Source organism: Rutilus rutilus (genome assembly GCF_951802725.1).
Source record: "Rutilus rutilus genome assembly, chromosome: 16".
Lineage (NCBI taxonomy): Eukaryota > Metazoa > Chordata > Actinopteri > Cypriniformes > Leuciscidae > Rutilus > Rutilus rutilus.
Genome location: NC_140224.1, coordinates 24,455,928 through 24,482,884, shown reverse-complemented (window position 1 = coordinate 24,482,884; position 26,957 = coordinate 24,455,928). Strand labels below are relative to the sequence as shown.

General features: G+C 38.1%; 1 protein-coding gene across 6 annotated transcripts; it reads left to right on the top strand.

Moving 5' to 3' along the window:
• ldb3b (LIM domain binding 3b) lies at window positions 1-26,957 on the top strand. 6 transcript variants are annotated; one of them, XM_084434118.1, is made up of 10 exons: window positions 56-112; window positions 349-568; window positions 9,475-9,626; window positions 16,016-16,091; window positions 19,791-19,813; window positions 20,386-20,586; window positions 22,084-22,113; window positions 22,680-22,846; window positions 23,028-23,064; window positions 26,383-26,957. In XM_084434118.1, exons 2-10 carry the CDS (start codon window positions 473-475, stop codon window positions 26,477-26,479), a joined length of 879 nt encoding a protein of 292 aa, XP_084290244.1. In that variant the 5' UTR covers window positions 56-112; window positions 349-472; the 3' UTR covers window positions 26,480-26,957. The 6 variants fall into 6 exon arrangements, with proteins under 6 accessions (XP_084290242.1, XP_084290244.1, XP_084290246.1 ...); XM_084434119.1 differs by having other exon boundaries at window positions 79-216; XM_084434120.1 differs by lacking the exon at window positions 22,084-22,113.

Sequence of the window (26,957 nt, the reverse complement as noted above, 5' to 3'; positions counted from 1 at the left end):
GGCATCTGGGGGTGTCCCCTTACATGCCATATAAGGGCCCGAGGGCTTTAGTGTTATTGCTTTCTGCAGAGAGGATCTATTCTTAGGCTGTCTGTCCAGGCCATCCGAGCAGGCAAGAACTCTCCTCCTTCTGCTTTTAAGACTTTTTTTTTTACTTATTTTGTCAGTGTAAACATTGAACTATTTGTTATTTTTTAAAGTCTGATTCATTCTGTGGTATGTTTTTGAGTTGTATTGATAGTGCAGATATATTTCCTCACATCCTGTGTGATGGTCGTATACTGGCATAAGGGAATACAGCTTTTTTTCACTCTATTGCATTTCATGTCTGTTGTTGTTGTGTTTCAGAGGCTCCTCGGTGCCTGCCCGTACCCGGGTGTTTGGTCATCCCTACTACAGGGAGAAGAACTGAAAGGAAAGATAGGACTTTACTGATCCGAGAAGAAGCTTTTCGCTTTAAATTCTCTCCAAAATGAGCAATTACACAGTAACCCTGTCAGGACCTGCACCATGGGGCTTCAGGCTGCAGGGAGGCAAAGACTTCAACATGCCCCTGACCATATCCCGGGTGAGACAACAGCTCTAGAAAAAAAACAATGCTTTATTTAAACAAATTCCTGCTTTGATAAAAAAAGAAAAGAAGAGATTATTTTAACTCGCTAAAACAATGAAAATCGCATTTATGTTGGCATTATGTAACAACGTGTTGCATTGGTTATCATCCAAAGCTGGCATTCTCTAACCAGCTATTTTGGCCCTTTGGCTTGAGAGAGTGGTGAATTAACAGTGGAAAAATCTATGAATAGCGTTAGATGAGGCAAGCCTTAAGAAAATCAATCTGTGCATGAGAGGTTAAAAGTGAAAGTTGAGAAGCCTGGACGTACAGTATGCTACTTGTCTAGTTGAATCACATACACAACCGCCAATGCTAATTCGCCTAATTTGCCTAAAAAACATGCTGGATATTTGTTTATAACACTGATTTAATTGATGAAATGAAATAAAAAGGAGCCTTTAAATGTTCTCAAGTATAACCCCAGAAGAAAAGTAATTAAAGGGGTAGTTGACCAAAATATTTATTTTATTTTATTTTTACTCACCCTAATGTCTTTCCAAACCTCTGTGGTTTTCTTATTTTTTTGGAACACTAAATAAGATATTTTGCAAAATGTCTGTGTTGTTTTGGACCCCACTGTCTTTCAGTGTTTAGGTGATAGGCCTACCTGTTTTTCAAAATATCTGCCTTTATATTCTTCAGATGAAAGGAATGATATGAGGGTGAATAAAGGATGACAGAATTTTCATATTTGGGTGAACTATACTTCTAAGTGTAAAAGTCATTTGCTTTTGGATGTCCTTCTGTACCATCTGTCATTTACGCTAAGCAGGAGTTGACGTCATGTTTCGTGGAAAGACGCGCAAATTCTTGTTGCTCTCCGATGTTGATTCTCCTTTTAGCTTTGGGATTTTTAAAAAACGCTGTTTTCCTAGAAGTCATTTCTTGATGGTAAGCTGTTTTCCATCTATCATCTCCTGCAACACGACTTCTATGAAAAGAACATTATGAGTGACACTGTAGACATTCACGGCACTAAACAAAGAAGCAAAGGGATTGTCCCACCTTTCCAAATTGATCAATAAGGTGTGGTATTGAAATAGCAACACTTAACATTAAAATAGAACCACAAAAAACACTGAACTGTGAATACAACACATAACGAACAGTCTTCTGTCTATTCACCAAGTGTGCTCATCCCATGGCACCTATAGAATCTTCATTGTGTTAGTGTATGGATTCAGTGAAGTTGACATGCCTTGTCCAAAGGTTTAGAGAGAGGATGAGGTGAGTTTCTATCTGCTATGAAAAGAAATCGCTATCGCTGTATAATCAGTCACAGGCGGTTCAGCCCAGTTAGTTTGTTTCACTCCCTTCTTGACACTTGATTGGCCTTCACTTCAATAAGGGGAGAGTCATTACCTCTGTTTGTCAAGGTTGTGGTAGGTCTGACTCCTCATATATTGGCCCCTTGTCTGCAAATAATTACAGACAGGGCCATCATACCAAGTAAACATTGTTCGGATTTCATTACTTTTCTAATCAGCATTGTCGGTGGCTCGCGCTTTGACGCTGTAATCAGTGTCAAGTCGTCCATCTGGATATTATAGTCTCTCCTGACCCAGCTGTCACTGAACATGGCAGTAAATTGAAATGTGGAAGGTATATGTGTTTGGATCAGGTCTCAGATGATTGATGGACATTTAACTGCCAGAGGTGACAGTTTATGCATTTCACAATCAAATCTTCCCACAGTATAATAAGAGATCGGTCTCTATCCTAAAGCACTGTATACAATCTACATTGAATCTTAATCCTGGTCCCAAGGCTGATAGAGCTGCTGTCTTCCACAAAGCATCCCATTAATAGCTTTTACTGCTTTTGTAATACTTGTTGGTTTTCTGTAGTCTTTTTAGACAACGTGTAAAGCGATATAGAGACGTGAAGTTGTGACGTTTGAAGACAATGAAGGAGTTGATGATCTAATTTAATACTTTGATTCAGTAAATTATTGCAATCTCATATTTTGTCCTCATACTTGAAAAAAAAAATCCCCAGGATGTGTGATATTAGTGTCAATAAAGAGCTGACAAACAGCTCATGCTGGACAGGAGAGTCATTTACAGCAGCTGTTGACAAATGGATTTAGACCTGAGATGTAACCTTTTGAAATATCAAATTCTTCAATTGTCGCTTTTCGTTTTTCATGCAAGCTATGATCCAACTTTAATTAAGGTATCTTGGCTTTAGTGTTACAGACATGGATAAATGACAACACTAATATGAAGACCATGCTAAGTGAGTGACAGTACAATATGAGGTTGTTAATATAGGTGTATTTGTTTATGTGTGTGGGTTGATTTTGATGTTGTGGATAGGTGGGAAGAGCTGCCTTATCATTTTCTAATGAAACATTATAGGCTGATTTTTTAATAAATAAAACAACAACAACAACAATAATAAATAATATTCACTTACATCACTGTCTATTCGCTATTTACCATTTATCTACTTTTTCTCCTTTGTAACAGCATATAAAAAGCTCTGTGGGAGCTAATGATAGCACTGACGACCTGCGAGTGCAATGCCTGACTTATGGTCACTGATTTTAGCTTAGCACTGAAGGTCAGACCAGCAGAAATACATGTGGCCATAAATGTGAAAAGCACAGAGACAATAGACACATGAGGTCATCGTGAATTTAAATATTGATTTGAGAGAGTTGCAGGAAGAAACTTAACCAGAGATGAGTTAGTTCCCTTTAAAACTGTTGAAAATATATGGGAGACTGGGGCTAGTTGTCACATTTATTACTTCATTGACTTTTTTCTGATGGTAAGTTTATTGTACAAAGTCGATTTTAATATTAAATGGCTTGTTTAGTAAAAATGAAACAATACAATTATGAGGTACAAAGACAAGATTTCCAATAGAAATTCTAAACAATAGATTTCATAAAATGACAATATTTAAACCGTGACCACATGCCCTGACTGACATCTTTGAAAATGTTTTCTTCAGTACACAGTTCAAATCCTTTCATTATGGTTGTAAATTGGAAACATTTTCATTTAAATTATTCTTGCTTTCATCTTTTTGTCAACCAAAGTATTGCATAAAAAATGCAAAGAGCAGGAACGAGGAACAGCAATTGCAGCAACAATTTAAAATTGAGAGATTCTGTCAGTGGCTTAAGCGCCGGACAGCTTTGTGAAGCGGCACTGCTGATAGCAGAAAACACTGGCACTAAATGTCCTCTCAGAGATCATTTCCGTCATTATATATTGTTGCGCATAATGTGGAAGTTCAGCTTTATAAAGTGCCAATATTATATTCTGTGAAGCACTTCATAAAGTCCATGACAAAGACAGTCTGTGGAGTCATTTGTGATGTAAAATATAAAGTAATTTCACTGCAGATGAATCCTTAAGATGCAATCATCCTTAGTGATGTACCCAAAATGTATTTTTCTTCATTCTGTTGCCCTTTCATTCTCACATTGTGTCTCCTGTGTATTGCAAACGTATAGAACTCATAAGTCTGTTCAATTTCACTTTGGCTATTGCTTTGTTAGCTCTTCAAGGTCTCTGACCCTGACTTTTCAGTGCTGTATGACATCAAGCTACATTATTCTGAGGTCAAGGCCTTCTCTACATAAAGGTGGACAGAGTCAGGGCCTATTATGCACATATGTGCTAGCCTGGCAAGCCAGACCCACATCAAGATGTTGGGTCTGGGAACTCACCATTGGCAGGGCTCAATCCGAGGGGCGGGATAAACGGTTGTCTTTCAAATTCCCTCTGCACGCAATTGGATAGCACTACAACCAACCAGAGCGTTTTCCCACCAGCGGAGCTAGTTGATAGATTAAACTTTTGCCGTATTTGGTCGGCAAAACTATGAACACATCTTCCTTTTTTAAGAATGACTAAAGTGCCGTTCTTTGTTCTTTTCTCAAAGAAAAGCTTAACTCCAAGTCTTCCAGAATCGCAGCCAAAGCCGATTCGAAAGACCGCTGTTCGCCAGCAGCAGCAGCCATTCTTTGTTTTCAAGTAGCAGGGAATTCACGCGGAACCGTCGCAACTCTGTCGTCATTATGTTAAGCCCGCCCCCCGACTCTATACACAATGTGATTGGCCTGACTAGAGTTTGTTTTTTCCAGCTCGAAAGCCAACGGAGAGTTGATAGACCACCCTGGCTGCAAAATAAAATTTGCTGCCGCTAGGGTGCGTCTAGATTTCTAGGCTACATGTGTGCTGGAGCTTAGCAACAAAAATGGAAAATAATACTGTCAACAGCCTTCAGAGCCTTGCAAATACCCACAGGTACTACAGATAGTCCAGATCATCACCCCAACCTTTGCTTTTAGTCAGAACAGTCCAGGAAGTGGAAAAAGACCATTAAAGTTGGCATTTACCAAGGGCTGCCTCATAAATCACAATGCCAACAATGACAGGCCCCCCATTTCAAAACTAAACAGGTTCTTCTGGCAGACTTCTACTATCAAAGATAAAAACAGATGCTGTCACCTATACATTCTGGAATATCATTCCAGAGTTGCCATCTGGACTAGATTTTTATAAACAGTCCCAATGTATCAAATGTTTTCATATGGATTTTAGCGGGTCATTGGATTTACTGTCTGTTGTAGTGAGAGTGGCAGCTTAGCATCTTAAATTAAATGAACAGCTGTATTTTTGTATTTCTTTTGTGCTTGTTATGCAGACAAAATTAACATGTGAGCGAATAGTGATTCTTGTTGTTAGTGCATCTCAATTCAATTGACAAGTAGTTTAAAACTTCCTGAGAAATAAGTTTAAGTATGGACTAATGACTAATGAGATTTTCATTTCTAAAAAGTGTTTTTTAGAGTAATTCATTAAATGTTTCAGTAGGACTCTGTCAAGACTCTGTCTGGCTTTAGTAAAAGCATGGCAATAGAGATACAGGAGATACACGCAGGAGATCACAAGGGAAAGATACTAACACAACCACATAGGCTAATACCATGACGACACGGAACAATGAAAAGAGGAAACTAAGGGCTTAAATACACAGGGAGTAATCAACAGCAAACAGTTTTAGAACTCAAATCAGCAACTGAGGTCACTAACAACAATGACAGGGAATACTGGCAAAAATGGATTAGGGAAAAAGAAACCAAAACACACAGACAGGGCTAAGATTAAGCCAGGATTAAGCCTGAGTTCAATTAGGACATTTAAGTAGATTTTATAAACCTGCCTTAGAAAAGAACATTACTGATGTGCATCTTGAGACAAAACAATGGCAGTGACATATTGATATGTCAGTGCAAGTTGCTTTCAGTTAAGACAGCTCAAACATGTATTTTAGTCTAAGACTAGGCTTAAAGGTATAGCGGAGGATTTTCCCGAATTTTAGAAAAGAACCGCCCTCTCCACTTTTTGAAAAAATGCACATGCGCAACACTCTACTCCCGAGAGGGAACGCCTATTAAACGTGTGCACGAGAGAGCATGCACGAGCTTATCATAGCTTACATTAACTTTTACTAGCAGTGATTTTAAATGGATTTCTCCAAATAGCATGCCAAACTTTACCTGTCAAGTAGAAACTTCGCGACTGAGGCATCAGTGGGAAGCCCAACCTGTGTTTTGAGCGCACGCCATCGTGTGAATCGTGTGCACGAGCACGTACGACGGCCTTACATAAACATATCACCAGAATGATTGACACTTAGGAGGACCAATAGTCTTGATGATCCACCCGGAAAAAGAAAATCCTCCGCTATACCTTTAAGCCTTGCCTGTGAAACCGGGGGAAAGAAACTAAACAGATTAAAGCATAATCCTGATATACTCAAGTAAAGTGAAAATTCTTCAAATTAATAGTTGTATACAGTATGTTCAGTTACTCACATACTCTTTATTAACTTTTTGAAGCGTCAAAGTGGTAGTTGTGTAGCTGTCAATTTAGGGACAGAAAGCTCTCAGATTTCATCAAAAAGATCTTCATTTGTGTTCCGAAGATAAACGTAAGAGTGACGGGTTTGGAACGACATGAGGGTGAGTAATTGATGACAGAATTTTCACGAATGTTAAGAGAGGCTGGGGGATGGGGAGTTTTTCTTTTTTAATCTAGCTTGTAGTATCCTGACCAGTGATGCATGCAGTGGGATTTAAGGAGAAAAATGTCTCTCAACAGTAAAGTCAGGGAAATACAAGCAACTAAATACAAGCGTAAAAATGCAGTGTGTGAACGCCAAATGGATGTGAATCTTTTCCAATTTATTATTATGTAAATGATATAGTAGCCTAATATTTCTCATTTCCTTGCTGATTTGGAGTTAAGAGCAAAATTACTTTTTCTAACTCCTATCCACCTTAAAAAAAGAAGTTTCCACCTTCAGAAGTTTTAAGTTGCTTGGCAGTTTGGTATTTACTAGTAGAACATTACATAAAGGAGAGCTCTCTCAGAAACCTGTACATGTGTGCGCGTTGAGTAATGGCAGCAGGTGGGACAAGGGTTGGTGGCAGGGCCCCAGAATACAGGGTAAAATTGAGGGAGGCAACAACCACCTTTATTTTTAACATTTTAATGAGGTATAGCCACTGACTTATTTCATTATGGGATTTCAGTCTTCTTCCCCTTGGTTTCTGAGCTTTTTCAAACCAATCTATGTATTTATGTTCCACTGCACTGCTTTTTAAACGTTTTTCCTCCTTTTTTATACTGCAGTTAGTCCCGGTTCTTCAGTTTGATTGACCGAGCAGTGTTCCAATAGTGCCTATTTATACTGAGTCTTTCTGCTACATTGTTACACCAGTAGGTGATGACAGATCACTGATTCAATCAAAACAGTATGAGTAAGTAATTGGTGATTAGTTTAGACACTAATGGCTACATTTTTTTCCTATCAGTCTATATCCAAAATGATCACGATAAATGTCAAATCTTTATTTCTTAAGGCAGATTTTTGCTACTAAGTAAAAAAAAGTTAATTGTGCTTTTATCATCAGAACATGACAAACACTTGCCAAACAAGTGAACATTTCGCAAATGAATAAGACATGTTTTGTCTCTTTGAAATGTAGCTTGTTGAATGACATTAGCAGTAGTTAGGGTGAAAGTTGGGATGAAGATGTACTTTTATGTTCATTAACAATTCTGTAAAACTGTAACAACCACATTTTTATAGGGTAAAATTTAAAGGGGTACAATTTGGTCTTCCATAGTATTTCGGATCATGTTTAATATTATTTCTATTTGTTGTGAAACACAACAGTAACCTAATAACTTTATAGTATAATACAAATGCACAAAAGAGATTGACATTGAGACATTGAGATCAGATAAGAGTAAATCAACTCACTCTAAGTTCACGCTGCGGTGCATTTTTAGCCACGCTGATAATAACTAGCATTATTTGCATAGTGTATAAACATTATATTCAACTCAACTCAACTCAACTTTATTTATATAGCACCACTAAAAACAACGATTGTTGACCTGTATATTATTGCACAAAATATTGGCATTAACATCATTTACTACATAAGAAAACATGACAAAACACAGAATATACCAGACACCGCACAAATCAGCTACAATTATAAGCCAGAGAAAAATAGTAGGTTTTGAGTTTAGCTTTAAACTCATGTAGTGTAGTGGCAGTTCTAATAAAAACAGGTAAGCTGTTCCAAAGTTTTGGTGCAGCAACGGCAAAGGCTCGATCTCCTCTCGTTTTTAATCTGACCCGCAGAACATTTAACAGTCTCTGGTTGGATGACCTAAGAGACCTTCCAGGATTGTGGATGGAAAGTAAATCAGAGACGTATACAGGAGCCAATCCATTGAAGGATTTAAAAACCAGCATCAAAACTTTAAAATCAATTCTGTAACGGACTGGGAGCCAATGCAGAGATTTAAGAACAGGGGTAATGTGCTCTCGTTTGCGCACATCAGTAAGGAGCCTGGCAGCTGCATTCTGCACCATTTGCAGACGGTTAAGAGTTGCTTGATTAGTGCCCAGATACAGGGAATTACAATAGTCTAGCCTTGTCGAAATAAAAGCATGAATCACCCTTTCAAAGTCCTTAAAAGAAAGAAATGATTTCACTTTGGCTAAAACTCTGAGATGAAAAAAACTGGTTTTGACTACCGTATTAATCTATTGAACACTTATCAAACTTTTGTTATAATTTTATGAGGAAAATATCATGATAATAATCATTTTTGTTTTATCGCCCATCCCTACACATGAGTGCCACTTTTTAAGACCCGTAATACTGAAACAGTCATGTGGTTTTCAGATGAACACATCTTCAGAAGTCATAGATCATGTGATTTTGGCGTAAAAATTAATCAAGCTACGTATCAGTGCTTTCATGTGAAATGTGTTGTTTTTGTTTTGATTTTCTCTGACAAAGATTCTGAGCTTTGGTGTCGAACATAACATCACTACATTTACCATACATGCCATACATCACTACACTACATCACACTTCTATGGCCCATGTCCCATTGTCCCATAAAGACATTTGTTAAGATGTATGTATAAGTCCCATTGTCATTTTCATCACTTAAAGACATTTGTTAAGATGTATGTACTGTATAATATACAAAAGCTAAGCTGCAAATGGATTCTCTATATGGAGACATTGTTTGTGTCGCCATGTACTCATCTGTTCAGAACCAGCTGCTGCACTTGACAGTGACAAATTATTGATTAAATGTGACTGATGTACCTTGCAAAGGTATGTGCTGTAGCAAGCAAAATGTGTGAAGATGAATTTGATAGTAATTGTGAATTAAAAAAATTTAAATAAAAGATTTCTATAGTCATGAGAATTTTACATTGGATTTTTGTGTGTGTATACAATTCAATCTGTGGATTCATTTGTAATTATTTAATTAATGTCTGGTGTCTTTCCACAGATCACACCAGGGAGCAAGGCAGCAAGCGGAAACCTCAATCAGGGTGACATCATTTCTGCAATAGATGGAGTTAGCACTGAAGGCATGACCCATCTGGATGCCCAAAACAAGATAAAGGCAGCCACCACAAAACTCATCCTCACCATGCTGAGGTAAACCTCAACAGTGATGTGTACAGAGGACAACTTGAACACATTCACATTCACATTTCATGTTTCTGAACACATCTTTTATTTCCTCCAAACTAAACGTCTCGGGTCAGTTGACTATAACCCTGTTTCCTGAAAAAGCGTGAACGAGATGTTGCACGAACAGCGATATGGGGAAGAACGTCTTAGTTTGACCAGTTGTGAACACGTGTGGCAAACACGCCAAAGAGTTTGGCTTAAATAACCTCTGATGATGACGTCAGAGGCTGTAAATAGACGTGTGACAGGTGTGCTCATCAGGTCATTTTGTCTGAAGAACGTCCTGAACGTCCTCAGTGTGGCAATGAAGCTCAGCATCTCGTTCCCGCTTTTTCAGGGAACAGGGTTACAGTCAAGTAACCCGAGACGTTCCCTTTCAAAAGCGGGAACGAGACGCTGCACGAACAGTGCTATGGGGAACGAGAATACCAACACAGCCGCACTGGAAGTGTCTGGACTAGAGTCCTGCACGGGTTCGGCTACCCGCGGGTTATCTGACGAAAACAATATTGTGAAAGGCTTTGCTGCATACATTATCGTGTTGGATAGCCGCAAATGTGGAACTTCATCGCTGAGGAAGCACGCAGATAGGCTAACTGTGGTAACAAACCAAGCAGTTATATCGAACAGTATTTTTCAAATTTAACACTGTTAAGTATGTGTGGTGTGCAGGGCGTGTTTGAACCCAAAATTGTCAGATGTAGGCTAGACGAAATTGCGTGGCAGATATAGTGTTGTAGCCGCGTCTGTTCGATTGGTAAAATGTTATAAGGCTACTCAGTTTTGTGGTAACGTTAGCCATGTTCTTCATGTAGGCTACCGGCCTTTTGACAGCTTCGGCTGAAGTTGTCCTTGTGTTAATGGTCGTGTGATAACTTCTGTATGATCTGGCAATAAACTTTTTTGTAAGTGTGTCTATAATGTGATAGTCTAAACTGATTTGATTTCGGTTGCGGGTCGGGTGGTCGGTTCTTTTTTAAGCGGGTCAGGTCGGGTGCAGAACGGCTCGGATGCGGCATTAAGCACTGCGGGTATGGGCGGTTGCGGATTTATAAAATCGGTACGGGCGGGTGCGGATTTACAAAATCGGACCCGTGCAGGACTCTGGTCTGGACCCCTCAAGGGTGTGTAGGGTGTGCGCACAAACGCCAAGAGGGGCCTTAGACATGAGCTTGTAATGTCGACTCAAAGGCATGAGAGCCCGGAGTAACGTGAACGTCCAAACTATAGAATCTAATAAATGTGTGTGGAGAGGACCAGCCTGTCGCATCACATACTTGGTGCAAGGGGGTGCCTCTTGCTAAAGCCCTGGAGTATGCAACCCCCCTGGTAGAATGAGCCCTGACGCCTAGAGGCGAAGCTTGACCACGTGCCTCATAGGCTAGAGCAATAGCATCCCTCACACAATGCGCCATAGTTTGCTCTGTGGCGGCTACCTCCTGTTACACCCATGAAAATACGCGCCCTTGAGGTCGATCGTGACAAACCAGTCTCTGTGTTGAATTTGAGACACAATCATTTTGATTGTCAACATTTTGAATTTGAATGCCCTGAGAGAACGATTCAGACCGTGAAGGTCTAGAGTTGGATGCAACCCCCCATCTTTTTTGGAAACCAGAAAATAATAGCTGTTATAACTGTCTGTCTGGGAGGGGAACATGTTCTATGGCCTTTTTGTCCAGCAGAGTTTGCAGTTCTTGTACCAGAAAGTGCGCCTGTTCTGGTTTCACGGTAGAGGAGACCACGCCGTTGAAATGCGGAGGACGGCGCGCAAACTGTATTCTTTCTCTATGGTTCTCAAGACCCAAGGAGATATGTTTGGCAGTAGCTTCCACGCTGCCAACTTCTCTGAAAAGGGTTTTAACGTCGAGTGACACAATGGGCCCTATTTTAACGATCTGAAACGCAAGTGTCAAAGCGCAAAGCGCAAGTAACTTTGTGGGCGGGTCTTGGCGCTGTTGCTATTTTCCCGGCGGGATAAATGACTCTTGCGCCGGGCGCAAATCTAAAAGGGGTTGGTCTGAAGTAGCTTCATTATTCATAGGTGTGGTTTGGGCGTAACGTGAAATAAACCAATCAGAGCATCATCTCACATTCCCTTTAAGAGCAGACGCACTTTTTCCTTGGCGTATTGCTATTATAACGGCGGATTTGCCAGGCGCGCGTCAAGAGCGGTTCACAGCCGAGGAGAGCAACGCTCTCTTCACGGCCGTAAAAGAGAGAGAAGTGACATTGGGGATGGGAGAAACACACCCAAATTAGCTTCGGCTAAACAGGCATATAATAATGTGGGTAAATGTGTAAGCTAGATGTATGCTTTTATAATAAATTATTATATTTATAATAAATTATCTATCTATCTATCTATCTATCTATCTATCTATCTATCTATCTATCTATCTATCTATCTATCTATCTATCTATCTATCTATCTATCTATCTATCTATCGTTTGTAATAATATGATTTGCAAAAATGAAAACTGCTGCTTCTGTGTAGATTAGAGAATCACAGTGTATGAGCGTTTGTGCACTCTATACATTATGGTCAAGCATGCGCCCTTAAAATAGCATAATGAACAACGCGCAACGCGCCACTGACTTTAGACTAGGTTTTTTCTGGCCAGTGGCGCAATTGTTTTATGGAACAGTAAAATAGCACCAGGGAACGTTTGCGCCAAAACACGCCTCCTTTTTTGCGCTGAACCGCCCAGAGAGCGCAAGTTCATTCCCTAGTTTAGCGACGTGCTTCTGTGGAGGGAAAAGCGCGCTTTGCGCGGGTGCAAAATAGGAATGAAACATGCGTCGGTGTACAAAGTCAATTGCGCTGGGTGCAAGATAGGGCCCAATGTCTTGTTGATGGGGGAATGTAAAATGTTTCATGTCCTGGAAAACAGCAGGAGTCAACTGAACATTTAACATTTCGCTGGAAACCGCAGCTGCCCCCTGAAACACCAGAGGTGGCGGGGATGGAACAGCGGTGTGAGGGTGTCGGGAAGGAGCTCATTTTTGCCACGTCCTGGACGCAAAGGCTTCAGGACCTCTTCTCTCTTTATGAGATCAGCGATCTCAGGTCCAGCTTCTTTTTTGATGGTGGAGCGTGGCGCGCCGGTCCACAGTCCTTATGAGTTTCTGAGCTTCTCGTTTCTGAGGAGCTGGACCTGGTTGAGTTTTAATGGCCGACAGCCTCGACCCATGGCGAGGGAGGAACTTATCAAACGCGTCCTTGTGTATTTTAGCCTCCCGGAATCTGCTGATGACAGTATTGACTGTGTCGACAAATAGACTAGAAGGCGACACGGGGGCATCAAGGAGAAAAACTTTATCTCTCTCCTTGATGCCGGTGAGGTTCAGCCACAGATGTCACATAGAAATGTGATGATGCGTTGCCAGGGGAGAGATAGCCCGTGAGCTTATCTTCAACCTGGGGCATCATCGTATAACCCTGCGCCTTTGCACCAATGATAGTCAAATAAACCGACGTTGCAGGCACAAAGACACAGGAAGAATAGGGTTTATTCCAAGATTTAGTTAGTTCATCATGTAAATCTGAAAAGAAGATGGAGGAATCGCCTCTCTGATGCCTCCCCCTGGCCACCCAACAGAAATCTGTCATCTATTTCAGTACATTCTGCTGACGTCATCATCAGAGGTTATCTAAGCCAAATTCTTTCCCATGTTTACCACACGTGTTCACAACCAATCAAATGAAGATGTTCTTCCCCATAGCACTGTTGGCGCAGCATTGAGTGTAGCTTTTGAAAGGGAACTCCCTCTTAAAGTCCCCCTCTAGTCAATACTTTTATCACTTGAAACTCATCTTTGATCCCCAAAATGACGTATTTAAATGTTTTTTCCTTGAATTATTTTTTTTCATGCCTTAAAATAGCTTGAATGTAACTCTAAACCTTTGCTTAATTTAGTATAGGCGGTTCTAGAAAATTAGCCCCGCCTCCACTCACTCACACCAGCCTAGAGATCCACTCGTTGATGATCACACGTTGACGTGATTACGTTGACGTGATATTACATATTACAAGGTAATATGTGAAGTCAGAAACACCAGCGATTTCAAACCGCGTTTTTGAGACAGTCTTTGGTTCACTGCAGTTTTAAGGAGAAAATACTCAGCAATGGTGTTGACTTATGACTTTGCACATGGTTTGTCTTAAAGCATATTAAAAACACCACAGAGACATATAAACAACATTAAAAACTTGATTTTCACCACAAGGGGGTCTTTATTAGATAACTATATTAGCAACCACACTGATGCACAATAACGTTCTGTTTATAATAAGACCGTGCTTTTGTCTGCCGCTTTAAATGCTCAAGCTCTTTAAAGCAGGATGTATTCTGATTGGCTGTAAATTTTTTTATAATTTTTCAGCTGGAAAAATATTATTGTATAAGTGATTCCAATGATATCGTTCCTCTCTGCCGTTTAGTTAAGACAATGTCGTTACTATTATAGTTATTGTCCTTGGTGTGAACAGGCCTTTAGTCTTTCCATCTGACAAATTCCCATTATGTTTGTTGGTGAATGGGTTTTCTTAAGAGGGCATTAGCAATGCATCTCATTTACTTTGGGATCAGTCAACTCTGGCAAATAAAAGTTCTCTGCAATTAAACAGCTCGTTCATGATGAATATAAGCAGTTGAGCTGACACAAACTACAAGTGATGGTTAGCATACAAATATTCAGACAGGACAATATAATAAAAAAAATGTGCCTGTGATAAATCACCTGGTCTTGTGGAGCCCTTCAGTTTGCCTGAATGCATAAATTAAAGGCAATGATGTTTAGGACGTAGGGGAAATTAAATGGCTTTCCACCTTTTTAATATAGTTTATTAATTTAGTACAGACACCCCAAAGCCTCTATCTGAAAGAAGATTAAGTCCTTTCATGTGTACGCCTGCACTACAGCAAAGCGAGGAAATGTTACTCACAAAGATACCTTGGCTACCCTGTGACATTTCTTAATGCTGGCTCTAGTGTTCACTTTTATAAGCTACTCCTCCTCTTTCTCCATCTTTCAGCTGTGAGTGATCCTCAGAAACTCGATTCTCCTTATTTATTGACAGCCTATACATTTATTGGTTGGATGAGGGTGGAAGTTGCATGCATATATTAGACATTAGTATTGTTTTATATTATATGATAAATATAGACAATAGCTGCATTTGATTTGATTGGGTAGATATAACAGATTTATCATTGACAGATTTATGTAATTTTGCACCATCTTTCCTTGCCACCTTTCCTCCAATTAAAAGCATCTCAGGAGGAATGACAGGGTGCACGTGTATTTTCCCTGGACTTCATTTGATGATGGATTCCAAAAATATTTCTCATGCATAGTGACTTGTGAAAATCCCCCCAGTGTTACATCATACAGCAATGCTGCTGTTGTTTGACAAGAGCACTTACAGTAAGGTCACTCAATGAGTGCTCTTTCTCATTGCTTAAGGATTTTCATTTTTCAAGACCCAAGACGTAGTACTTTCATTGCTTTAAGCTTTTTTTTGTATTGCTTTATCGGCCACCCTACAAAACTGGAACGTGACATGATTTCAGTCCCTGACCCCATTGATTATAGCCCTCGTGTCTCTGTTTTAAGGAAAATTGTGTCTTTGAGAGATAATATTTGTGAAGTGTTGTGCTGCTCAATGTGATTCATGATCAATTAAGTGGTTTTTTTTCTTTCTTTTACATTTCTGCTCGATACACAACCATTACAAATTTGGGGATCTCTACGATTTTTAATGTTTTCAAAAAAAAAAAAAAGAAGCTCACCAAGGCTGCATTTATTTGATAAAAAATAAATACATTAACATTGTCAAATACTATTACAATTTAACTATTTAATTATAACTTTTACTATATTTCAAAATGTAATTTATTCCAAAGTTGCATTTTCATTATCATTACTCCACTCTTCAATTTTACATGATCCTTCAAAAATCATTCTAATATGCTGATTTAGTGCTCAAGAAACATTTCTTGCTATAATCAATGTTGAAACAGATGTGCTCATTAATACCAGACATTTTTTTTCAGTATTCTTTGATGAACAGAAAGTTTAAAATTACAGTAGGCCTATTTATTTGAAATAGAAATATTTTGCAACAATGTAAATGTCTTTGTCACTTTTTTCATCTTACTGACCCCAAATTCAGGTAAGAGACATAATAGCTTTTACTGGGGTAGAGTAATAAATCGGTGTTTAGGTTCTTTTCCCCAAATCTTCTTAAATATAGTTCTGACTCACTATAAGTATAAGTAAAATGACAGTGAAAGCCTGATGTTTTGCATTATTGACCGTAGCTTTTGAATTCTGTTCTCTTCCCAGGTCGAGACGTCCTGGTCCTGTACCCACAGCCACTCCAAGAATGGACTCACCCATGCCTGTTATCCCTCACCAGAAGGTAAAGTCTAGTTATCCTTCTTATGCCGAGTATGTTAAACTGATTGGTTTATGTCTGATAGGTGTACCAGTGTGGTGTAAAATTAGACTCCAACACACTGACCTTTTTTATTGGAGGGGACACAAATTTTGAAGGGAACTCAATGGTCGTTTTTGGTTATAGGCGAGCCATTTCTTTATAATCCTCTTAATCAGTCATGGGAGTTTCCAAGTCATATCATAGAGAGGGGAAAACAGAGGAGGGACTGTGAAAACAAACATTCTCTGTAAAGCTGACATTTAACTCCCTCTACAGGCATTTGTTGGTCAAGCAAGAATAAGCACATCATATGAAATCCTCATTAGTTTCCCACTGGTCCAATTTCCATTTGCATTATTGTTGCTAGATGAATTCTGTTTGATGTTTTTGTGAGAGCTTCTTCATGCCTCATTTGCCTCTTTCCTAAACATCTCTTTTTTCTATACCTTGCCATTCTGGGCTAATGGCTAATGGCTAATTTGTTGGTCTGATCTAATGGTTTATTTTATGCTAAGGAAACCACGGACACTGAGGAAGGAGAAGATGATGAGAAACCTGTCAAAAAATATGGCATCCTCTTGGCCAAAAAACCTTCCAAAAAGTCTCTTATCCCAAACACTGAGAAGCAACCTCAGGAGAATGTAATTCAGTCTCCTGCTAAAAGCCCTGTCCCTACTTATTTGTCATTCGGCAAAGGGGCAAAAAACACCCCAAACCAAAGGGGACAGTATAATTCTCCCATAGGCCTGTATTCAGCAGAAACTTTAAGGGAAATGGCCATGCAACAAGACAGTCAAAATGGCCTACAATTGTTGGGGTAGGTAACATAATAGCTAACCCACAAATCTGTATCTTCATGAGCAATTCCACCAAATCTGCTTTAACAAACTAGATGCTAGTACTCACTTTTTCATTGACGGGTCACAGGGGCTTTGGCTAGCCTCACCTGTATCCCTGCAGTATTTTTAACAAAACTGTGGCAAAGAGTACTCAGAACATTCCGTCCTTACCTCTGCACATGCTGCTCTGCGTGCACCGGATCAGCTGGGAATGTGCTTGGCAGCAGGGGGACCAGTGGTCCATCAGGCACACATGACTCCCGGCCTGCAACATGAGCAGGGCCTGGCCCGAGTCGGGTCTGTATCTAAGAAAGTTAACTGTTTCCAAATGACAACATTCAACGGTTATTTTAGTCGTGTCAGAACTACATCTCCTGCGATTAGAGGACTGCCAAGCTTGAAGTTGGCTTATAAATGATGCCAACATATTAAAAATGGGGCTTTCAGCTTCTTTTAATATGTTGGCATAATTTATTGGCTTCATAAGTCTCCTAAATCTTCTCTGTCCAAAAACATGTGAGCACAGGCACCAAGCATTGAGCCGAAATTGAACATGGGTGCAAATGTGTTTGGCTCTTTTAATGTGCTCAGAATCCTGTAACAGTATATCCCAAATGATGTCCTATACCGAAATGATGCCGTCACACATCCTCTATTTGCAGCTCATAGGAACAGAATTCCCGCTATGCAACATAACGTGCGTAGCTGAGCAGAGCATGTGTGTCCATTGACTGTTCATTTGGTTACTCGAGTGGTCTGATACTGTACGCTACACTCTAAACTTTGATTCTTGTTGTCATGCAACTAGCAATACACATATGAGTTGTGATTGGTTCAGTGTTATTCTAATTCTAGTATTATATACTATTATAGTATTTGTGATCGTTTTGATTTGGCTTTTATTTTAATATTTTCAGTTGTAATTTTTAAGTTTTAGTACTTTTGTTATGTGCTTTTGTAATTTTTATTTATTTTCTTAATATTTCTATTAAGCTTTGATTTATTTTTATTTTAGTTTTAATTTGAGTAATAATTACTTTATTTTTGTGTTAGTTGCCAAGACAATATTTCTAAATTTCATGTAGCCTATAGTTTTTTAAGCGTAAAGGGGCTATTTGTAAGAATTCTCATGTATTACTCGCTTTTTTAAAAAACTGACTTCCTAGGTTGTCTATAATTTTTATGTGAAGGATTTAGGTCTTTTTTGCCGGGAAAATCAACAGGATGTGATAGTTTATGCATGCACCCGAGACTATCTTCCATACGATGACATGTAACGAATGCTTATACAATGTTTAAGGATAATGCCGAAAGAGCTAGTCTGTTCTGTGTCAGTGTGGCATACAAAGAATAGAAATTAATTCAAAACACATAGCCAAATCTATAGGTACAGTCTATATTCGCAAATAAACTTTATAATTAAACTATCATCATTTTAATTTTAATAAGCCTACCTCATCTATCGACATGATGCCGGTGAACTGCTGCTTTCTTACCACTGTCGTTTTTGATGTGTGTTTATTTTGTTATTGATAGGATAGTGTGCAGCACATGTATGTTTACATATTTATCTGAACGTTGCTCTCAGCAGTGTGGACAGCATCGGGATGTTTGTTAAAAGTATATAATTGCAAAGGTATTTTCCTATTTCTTTTTACTTCTAAGCAAAAAACAAAAAAGAACTACGCCGTGAGTATATTGGGGTTCAGTCTCTTCTACGATATGTGTGCACGAGTGCGAGCACGTGCAATAAGTTGCTGGCTGCAGTTCACTTAACGGCCACCGGTGTCGCTAATAACAAGGGTTTGAATTCTACATATAGCCCCTTTAAGTTTTTCATCTAATATTTATCATTTATTTTATTTCAACTTTAATTCAGTGAATAAAGGCTACTTTTAATAGTTTTAATACAACCCTGGATTGTTTATTTTATTGAATGAGAGGATGAGAGTTATTGTTTGTTCTGCTGCAGCCAAACTCCTGTTCTAGTCAATCAATTATAGGAACAAACCAGAATGTCATTGTTATGAAAAATGTGACCAGTAATAACCATCATTTACATCATAGCAACACATTTTACAAGACATCTGAATATGACTGTTATCATTTACTTACCCACAGGTCATTCCAAACCTGTATGCCTTTCTTTCTTCTGTAGAACACAAAAGAAGATATTTTAAAGAATGTTGAAGAACTGTTTTGTCCATACAATGAATGTCAGGGATATTTGGACCCGTTCGCTTTTAGTTTACCTTTCGTGGACTTTTAGTTTGTATTCATCAGTCACATGTGTTCTCTGTCCACTCATTTGTTTCCATGGACACTAACCATTCATCATTTAGTTCGTCACCACTGTATATTTAACTTCCTCCTTGTTCACTCTTCAGTGGTCGGTTATTATTTGTGTTAGTTCACGCTGTTACGCCCATTGCCTTCTAGTTTAATAAAACTTTGTTTATGTTTTATAATCCTGTCATCTGTCTTCATTTTCTTCAGGCTATCTTGTGACAGTGAAAGTCTTTCATTGTGACGGGAAAAAAAATTGTATTTTGTGTTCCACAGAAGATGACTTGTGGGTGAAATACGATGACAGAATTGATTTATTTTTATTTATGTATTTTTTAACTCTCACCAATTTATTCAAATATATTCAGATTTAAGGTGCAAGTTCTTTAGGCGCAAAGTGAAGCAGTTTGCATTCTCTGTTAATGTTGGGTTTTACCTGCTAATTTACATATAGATCCATTATCATGCAACACACTGCCAAATCAAGGCTAACACTGCCTCTTTTGTCTGTCTGTCTTTTTTTTTTTTTTGTCTATATTCCTCTATGTCATCCCAGGTCATTGCCAACACAGCTGCCAAGTCAGTAACAGATTTTGAATACAAAATCACCAGAGTTGCGTGTGAATCTGTGTGCTCTGAAGCATGGCCACATGTAGTACCGTGGCTGTGGTTTGCATGCTTATATTTTCAACTCCTGAATGTTCAAAAGCTATTTTGAACAATTTGACATTTCAGACATGATGAAATGTTAAATAATCTTGAGTGAAGTATTTAAACTGGATAAATCTATAGTTGGGTTTTGGTTAAAGTTTTATTGGTCAATGCATCTTTGCATGATGTTTTGAAATATCATAATGGGAACTATTGCATGCCATGTCTTTTACATTTTTGGATTGAAAGCCCAGATGCATTTGTTATACAGGATAGACATGGTATTTTATAAAACAAGAAATTAACAGCTGATGTAAACAATTCAAACTAGGTAGAAAACTGTAGTATTTACAGATACAGATGTATTAAGTAAGGTAAGTCAAGCATAAATTGTTCTCACTGTCTCTCTCTGTTTTCACTCATATTTCTGGCTCCTCACAATCATCCACTCTCCTCTGCACTATCGTACCCCGGACACTCCCTCACCTAAACTCTTACAGCCAAGAATATGTTCCCAGCTTCAACCCCATTGCACTGAAAGACTCAGCTTTGTCTACTCACAAGCCTATTGAGGTGAAGGGTCCTGGTGGGAAGGCTACTATCATCCATGCCCAGTACAACACTCCTATTAGTATGTACTCTCAGGATGCTATTATGGATGCCATTGCTGGTCAGGCCCAAGCCAGAGGAAATGAGATGAGGTAGGTTTCTTGTCATATCCAGCACTTTACATTTTACTACACTGATGCTTAAGAAAGTGATACAAAGGTCCCAAAATGAACATTTAAGCCACACTACATGAATTTCATTGCATTAGAAACGAAAACAACCGTGAAGCAATGATATTTTTAAAGGAATAGTTCACTTATAATGGAAATTCTGTCATTATTTGCAACTTTCATGGACACACTTTTCAATATAATGAAAGTGAATGACAACTTGGACTTGGATAAGTAGCTTATCATTAAAAATGGTTTACACAACTTTCCACATCTTCTGAAGTCATATGATAGTTTTGTATATTTAGCAATGTTCTGTTCAGTATCAAATCGTTCTTTGAGTCTGATCTTTTCCATGAATTGGTCGATCCAGTACACAAAATTGGTCTGGGATGCGTTTTTCCCAAAAGCACCATGAGCCTAAATATATCATTTGATCATTGGTGGTTTCTATGATCTAAAGTGCACAATGCTTTTGAGAAATGCACTAAATCAAAGCGATTTATTCATGATCCGGTTCTCAAATGGCCCATTCTTTAACACACGCAAGAACTTAAACTTAAAGGACGCCTCCATAGAGGGCTATTTTGTAGCCCATCATTTTTGTAGTTAGCATCACCCTAGTTCCCTCAACAGAAACTCAGTAGGATTTTTCCATTGGCTTTTGGATTATTGCCAAACATAAGCTCTGTGACCTACGCCATGGTCGCATTACTTCAAAATCACCACCATCAAGCTACCGACAAATCTTTCAACTTAAAAGTTTGAGTTAGAAGAGTTTGAAAGAGTGGGATTATAAACACAAGGCTGTGAAAGCGAACTAGTGAGTAGATAAGTTTACCTGCCGCAATGACGTTTAATGTCCCAGACCATATAGTCCCATTTAGCCACATTTAGCCACAAGAAAAGTAAAAGCATTTTTAAATGCTCAAAAAAAAAAAAATAACAAGAGGGTATTACTGATTTATTTTATGTTGTAGAATGTGAAAAAATCTTGATGTTCACCACAGACCTTCTTTCAGGCATTTAACCAAAAAACCCATTCAAAAACCCAATTGATTCAGGACGATGGAACAGCAAGGTTTAAAATTCTAATTCGTTTTAGGGTTTTGACTTACAAAATATGTCATCCCTGCAGCACTCTTAAAATAAGAAAGAATATTCTTGCAATTTGTTATGAGATGTTAGTAAAAGTAAATGTTTTTCCCTTAATTTCGCATCTTTTGTTTATAACAGTAAGAGCTCAGTATTGGTCATCTAGTCTGGGCTGATTTCAGGCTTCCACAAGGTCATGTATATCAACCTCATCTGTGCTTTTCCTCCCTCTTCTGCTTGTAATTGTGTCACTCCATCCACAACCAATCACCCAACCATACCTCATCACTCATCCTCGCCTCACCCCCTCCACCATCCCCATCCCTCCATGCGACACGACTCTGTCTTGCTCCCTCCCATCCCGGTTCATCATGTGATTGACAGTGGTGATGACGCCGCTGGATCTCCCTTGGCGTAAGTAGCCAACAGTCTATTCAGATCCATCACAGCTGCATTGACTCATCTCACGTTATATTCTCTGTTAAAGGCCGATTGCATAAACACTGAAGTGGACTTTTTTGGTAATTTTTAAATTACCATGTTACACTGTTGGGAAAATGTAAGTAAAGTAAATGGAGCTCAATAAAGAAAAATAAATAATCTTGTATTAAAAACGAATGAAGACAAAACCTAAAAGCAATGTTCTGAGTATATCTGCCATAACATCAAAAATTGCATAACATCTAACATTTTAATTTACCTTCTCCTAATATGGGAACTCTGCATACTGTTTTATCCTAACTCATTCTTGAGTCACTTCCTCCATCACAGATCTCGCACTAAGATAGAACTGTAATTAAAATGCACATCTTCACGAGAAGCATAATGTCAAAAAGTTTGGCAGCAAATACTGTCCTTTTTTATGATTATTGAAACTGAAATTATGTAATCATTTGTAATTATTTGATGTTTCCGAATTCAGAGAACACAGGTGAATGACTGATCTTGTTTTTTCCCCTTTTCTCTTTGTTTGGGAGTAGCACACTTCCTATTAAAGACCCTCTTGTGGACAGTGCTTCTCCAGTCTATCAGGCCGTGATCAAACCTGACGATAAGGATCCGGAGATGTCTGAGTGGGCCCGTCGCGCCGCCAACCTGCAGTCCAAGTCCTTCCGAATCCTTGCTCATATCACAGGGACGGAGTATTGTGAGTACAGCCTTTCTTAATCACATCACTGTGTGGACTGGAAATTGGTTTAAACTGAAAGGGATGACATGCTTTAAATGCACTGACATAAGATGACAGCTAGTTTATGTGATACAAATCACTTTATTTTGGAGACTTGGCCTGTAAAGGATGACTCAATTAGATTTTTTTTATGTCACAGTGCAAGATCCAGATGAAGAGGCTCTTAGAAAATCAAGGTAATCCATTTTGTCTATATTTGTTTGCTGTCTTCCCCTATCAAAAGAAATAAACTTTAGCATAGTTTTAAAAAGATAACATATTAAGTAAAATATATAGACATACGGTCGCCAGAGAAACAAGCACTGCCATCTTTTGAATTTTGTGTTTGAACTTCCATTTTTTGCGGTAGCTCTGTATATTTCTATGGTATCGCTGTCGAAGAGTAATTAGCTGGTTTTATTAACTGGATTTACTTGTTGCAGAGAAAGTTATCATGAGCATTGTAATGTTTGAAGTGGATGTCATAGCAAATGTCAGTATACCGGGATGATTTTAAAATGAGCGGTTCATTAATTAATCTACAATCTTAATATAAGGAAATACAAACCGGAAGACAGAACATAACCAGTCCAGTGTCAAAAAGGGGGCGGAGCTACATAAGTATATACTTAAAGGGGTGGTATAATGCTCTTTTCACAAGATGTAAAATAAGTCTCTGATGTCCCCAGAGTGTGTATGTGAAGTTTTAGCTCAAAATACCCCACAGATATTTTTATATAGCATGTTAAAATTGTCACTTTTTTAAGGGTGAGCAAAGATGCACTGTTTTTGTGTCTGTCCCATTAAATGCAAATGAGCAGCTGCTCCCAGCGCGGGGGGCGGAGCTACAACAGCTTGTGTCCTGAAAAAAAAAAAAAAAAAAAAAAGTATGTTTAAATTTATGTAGCTGATGTGGAGTTAACTATCTCTAATCACTGATTAGCATATTCTGTCTTGATAATCTATAAATCATGTTCCGGGGGTGGGGTTTGTGTAAATTTTAGAGAGGAATGACGTGTAGTCCATACCAGCCTTTTGTTGTAGTCCTTAAAAAGCAATTTCTTTAAAAGAAAATATCTCCCTTTGCTTCGAACTTTGAGCATCGTGACTTGGCAGATGTTGTTTAAGCTCAAACATCAACTAAAGTTAAAAAAGTGAAATCATAATCAACCACCCCTTTAAGTGCTAAGTAAATGTAATGTTTTAGGACACTTAATTTTCATGATATTTACAGATTAATTAAATATATTAGCCTATAGTTAAAATTTATATTACATTGTGTTCCAAATATTTATGACATATCAGTAGGATTTCAGTACAATAAACATTTAGATTTTAGTTTTTCAAAGAAAGTGTTTGTTTTATTTCTCATATCTTTTCTTAGATAACTGGTGAATCTCAGACAGGTTCGTGAAATAGTTTGCCAGGTCTTCTTAGGTAAATGGAAAACCTACTTAAAGAGGTTGTTCCACATTAATAAGCAAGTCACAGTTCTCACGTAATACGGGGATGAAGAAATATCTTTCTGAAGATGAAATGCATGAAATGGTGCAATGTCTTGCAAAAGGCATGAAAACAACTAATATTTTGTGAAAACTGAATGGAGATTATCAAATTATCAAAAGATTTGGGAGTGATATAGAGCACAGAAGAACTTGGTCAGGGAAAGTTTCTGTCAGACAAATTAATTGTATTAAAAAGGGCAGCTATATATATATATAAAAAGCCACTGTTGATCATCAAACACGTATATTTGAAGTTGCTGGTGTCTCTGGAGTCCCAATAATCTCATGCAGGCTGGCAGTTGTGCATAAAGTTGCATTTCAGCAACCCCTTACTAAAGCTCACAAAGAGAAAGTGAGCTTAATTTGAAAATATATAAAATATTAGTTGTTTTCATGCCTTTTGCAAGACATTGCACCATTTCATGCTTTTCATCTTCAGAAAGATTTTTCTTCCTCCCCTTATTGCCTGAGAACTGTGACTTGCTTAATAATGTAATTTATTTAAGTAGGTTTTCCATTTACCTAAGTAGACCTGGCAAACTATTTCACAAACCTGTCTGAGATTAATACCTAAAAAGACATGAATAAAACATTTTCTTTGAAAAACTAAAATCTGAATGTTTAAGATTTACTGAAATCCTACTAATATGTCACTTGCATAATAATTTGGAACACAGTGCAGATGCAATTCCTTTACCTTAAAAGTACTTTTTAACCCACTTAAGTAGGACTTAAGTACAAATTTATGCTATTTCATAATTATTTCTATTGTCTTTCTGTTGAAAAGTGTACTGCCGAATGTACTGACAAGCATTAATGGTAACTAAAATATACTTTAATGTAGTTTCTTTTGAAATCTGTATGTCATGTATTAAATTATATTTAAAAATATAAATATATTATAAAATATAAGTTTAAATTTAGTTTATTTAAAATATATTAACTTTAAACCCAATATTGAATAACAAATAACAGTTTGTACTTTGTCAAGTACAGACCCTTTCCAAAAAATGTGAATATCATGGAAAAGTTTATTTATTTCCATAATTCCATTCAAAACGTTAAACTTCCATAGATTATAGATTCAGGGCCCACAACTTAAACGATTTCAAGTATTTAGTTGTTTATTTGTACATAATTTGGGCTTCCAGCTCATAAAACCCACGAAAACAGGATTTCAAAAAATGTGAATATTACATGAAATCACACAGTAATTACACAGTGATACCATGGTCATTGAACAGAATGGTTATTTTGGCAGTGTGGGCAGGTGCAAATCCTGCTGGAAAATGAAGGAAGCATGAAGTGCTCTGAAAATGTCCTGGTAGACGGCTGCGTTGACTCTGGATTTAATAAAGCACAGTGGACCAAAGTCCTCTTTTCTGATGAGAGCAAATTGTGCATCTCATTTGGAAACCAAGATCCCAGAGTCTGGAGGAAGAATGGAGAGGCACACAATCCAAGATGCTTGAAGTCCAGTGTGAAGTTTCCACAGTCTGTGTTGGTTTGGGGAGCCATGTCATCGGCTGGTGTTGGTCCACTGTGCTGTCCACTCAACACAGCCGTCTACCAGGACATTTTCAGAGCACTTCATGCTTCCTTCAGCAGACAAGCTTTATTTTACAGCAGGATTTGCACCTGCCCACACTGCCAAAATAACCAAAACCTGGTTCAATGACCATGGTATCACTGTGTAATTACTGTGTGATTTCATGTAATAGTCAAATTTTTTGAAATCCTGTTTTCGTGGGTTTTATGAGCTGGAAGCCCAAATTATGTACAAATAACAACTAAATACTTTAAATCGTTTAAGTTGTGGGCCCTGAATCTATAATCTATGGAAGTTTAACGTTTTGAATGGAATTATGGAAATAAATAAACTTTTCCATGATATTCAAATTTTTTGGAAAGGGTCTGTACTTTACATGTACATTGACACACATAGACCATAAAGCCCTTTTGTCTAGTATAATCTTTTCTTCTTCTTCTTCTTCTTCTTCTTTTTTACAGGGAGAAATTTGAATCAGAGGTAAAAGGCCCACGATTTGCCAAACTGAAAAACTGGCACCACGGCCTATCTGCACAGAGCCTTAACATCCAGGGGTAAATGCCTCCTGATGTTGCTGGATAGAAGTTGAGGCAACAATCAACAAAGAAACCAGAAGACTATATGTAAAGTGAGGGTGCAATAGGTATAGAGGAGTAGTCTAGTGACTGGAATGTGAGTTAGAGTTATAAACTAGCCTGTAAGTGAACACACAAAGCGCTCTTGTGTTTGATGTTCATATGTTTGTTTCATGTAACTTTCAGTCACTGAAACATAGTGCATATGCTCAGTTGTCATTTTCTTTTTCATTTTATGTTTCTCTTTTTTTCTCTTTTGGCTGCTCTGTTTATCCTAAATTATTGCTGAATAATGAATTTCCTGAATGAATTGCTGATGTAAAAAAAACTAACCCTGAGAGAAATTATAAAATGATGTACCACATCCACTGCAATACTCCACAGCACATATTGTAATGCAAACCAACTGTACTATTGTTAATGTGAATAAACCATTATTACTTTGAAAACAAATAAACAAA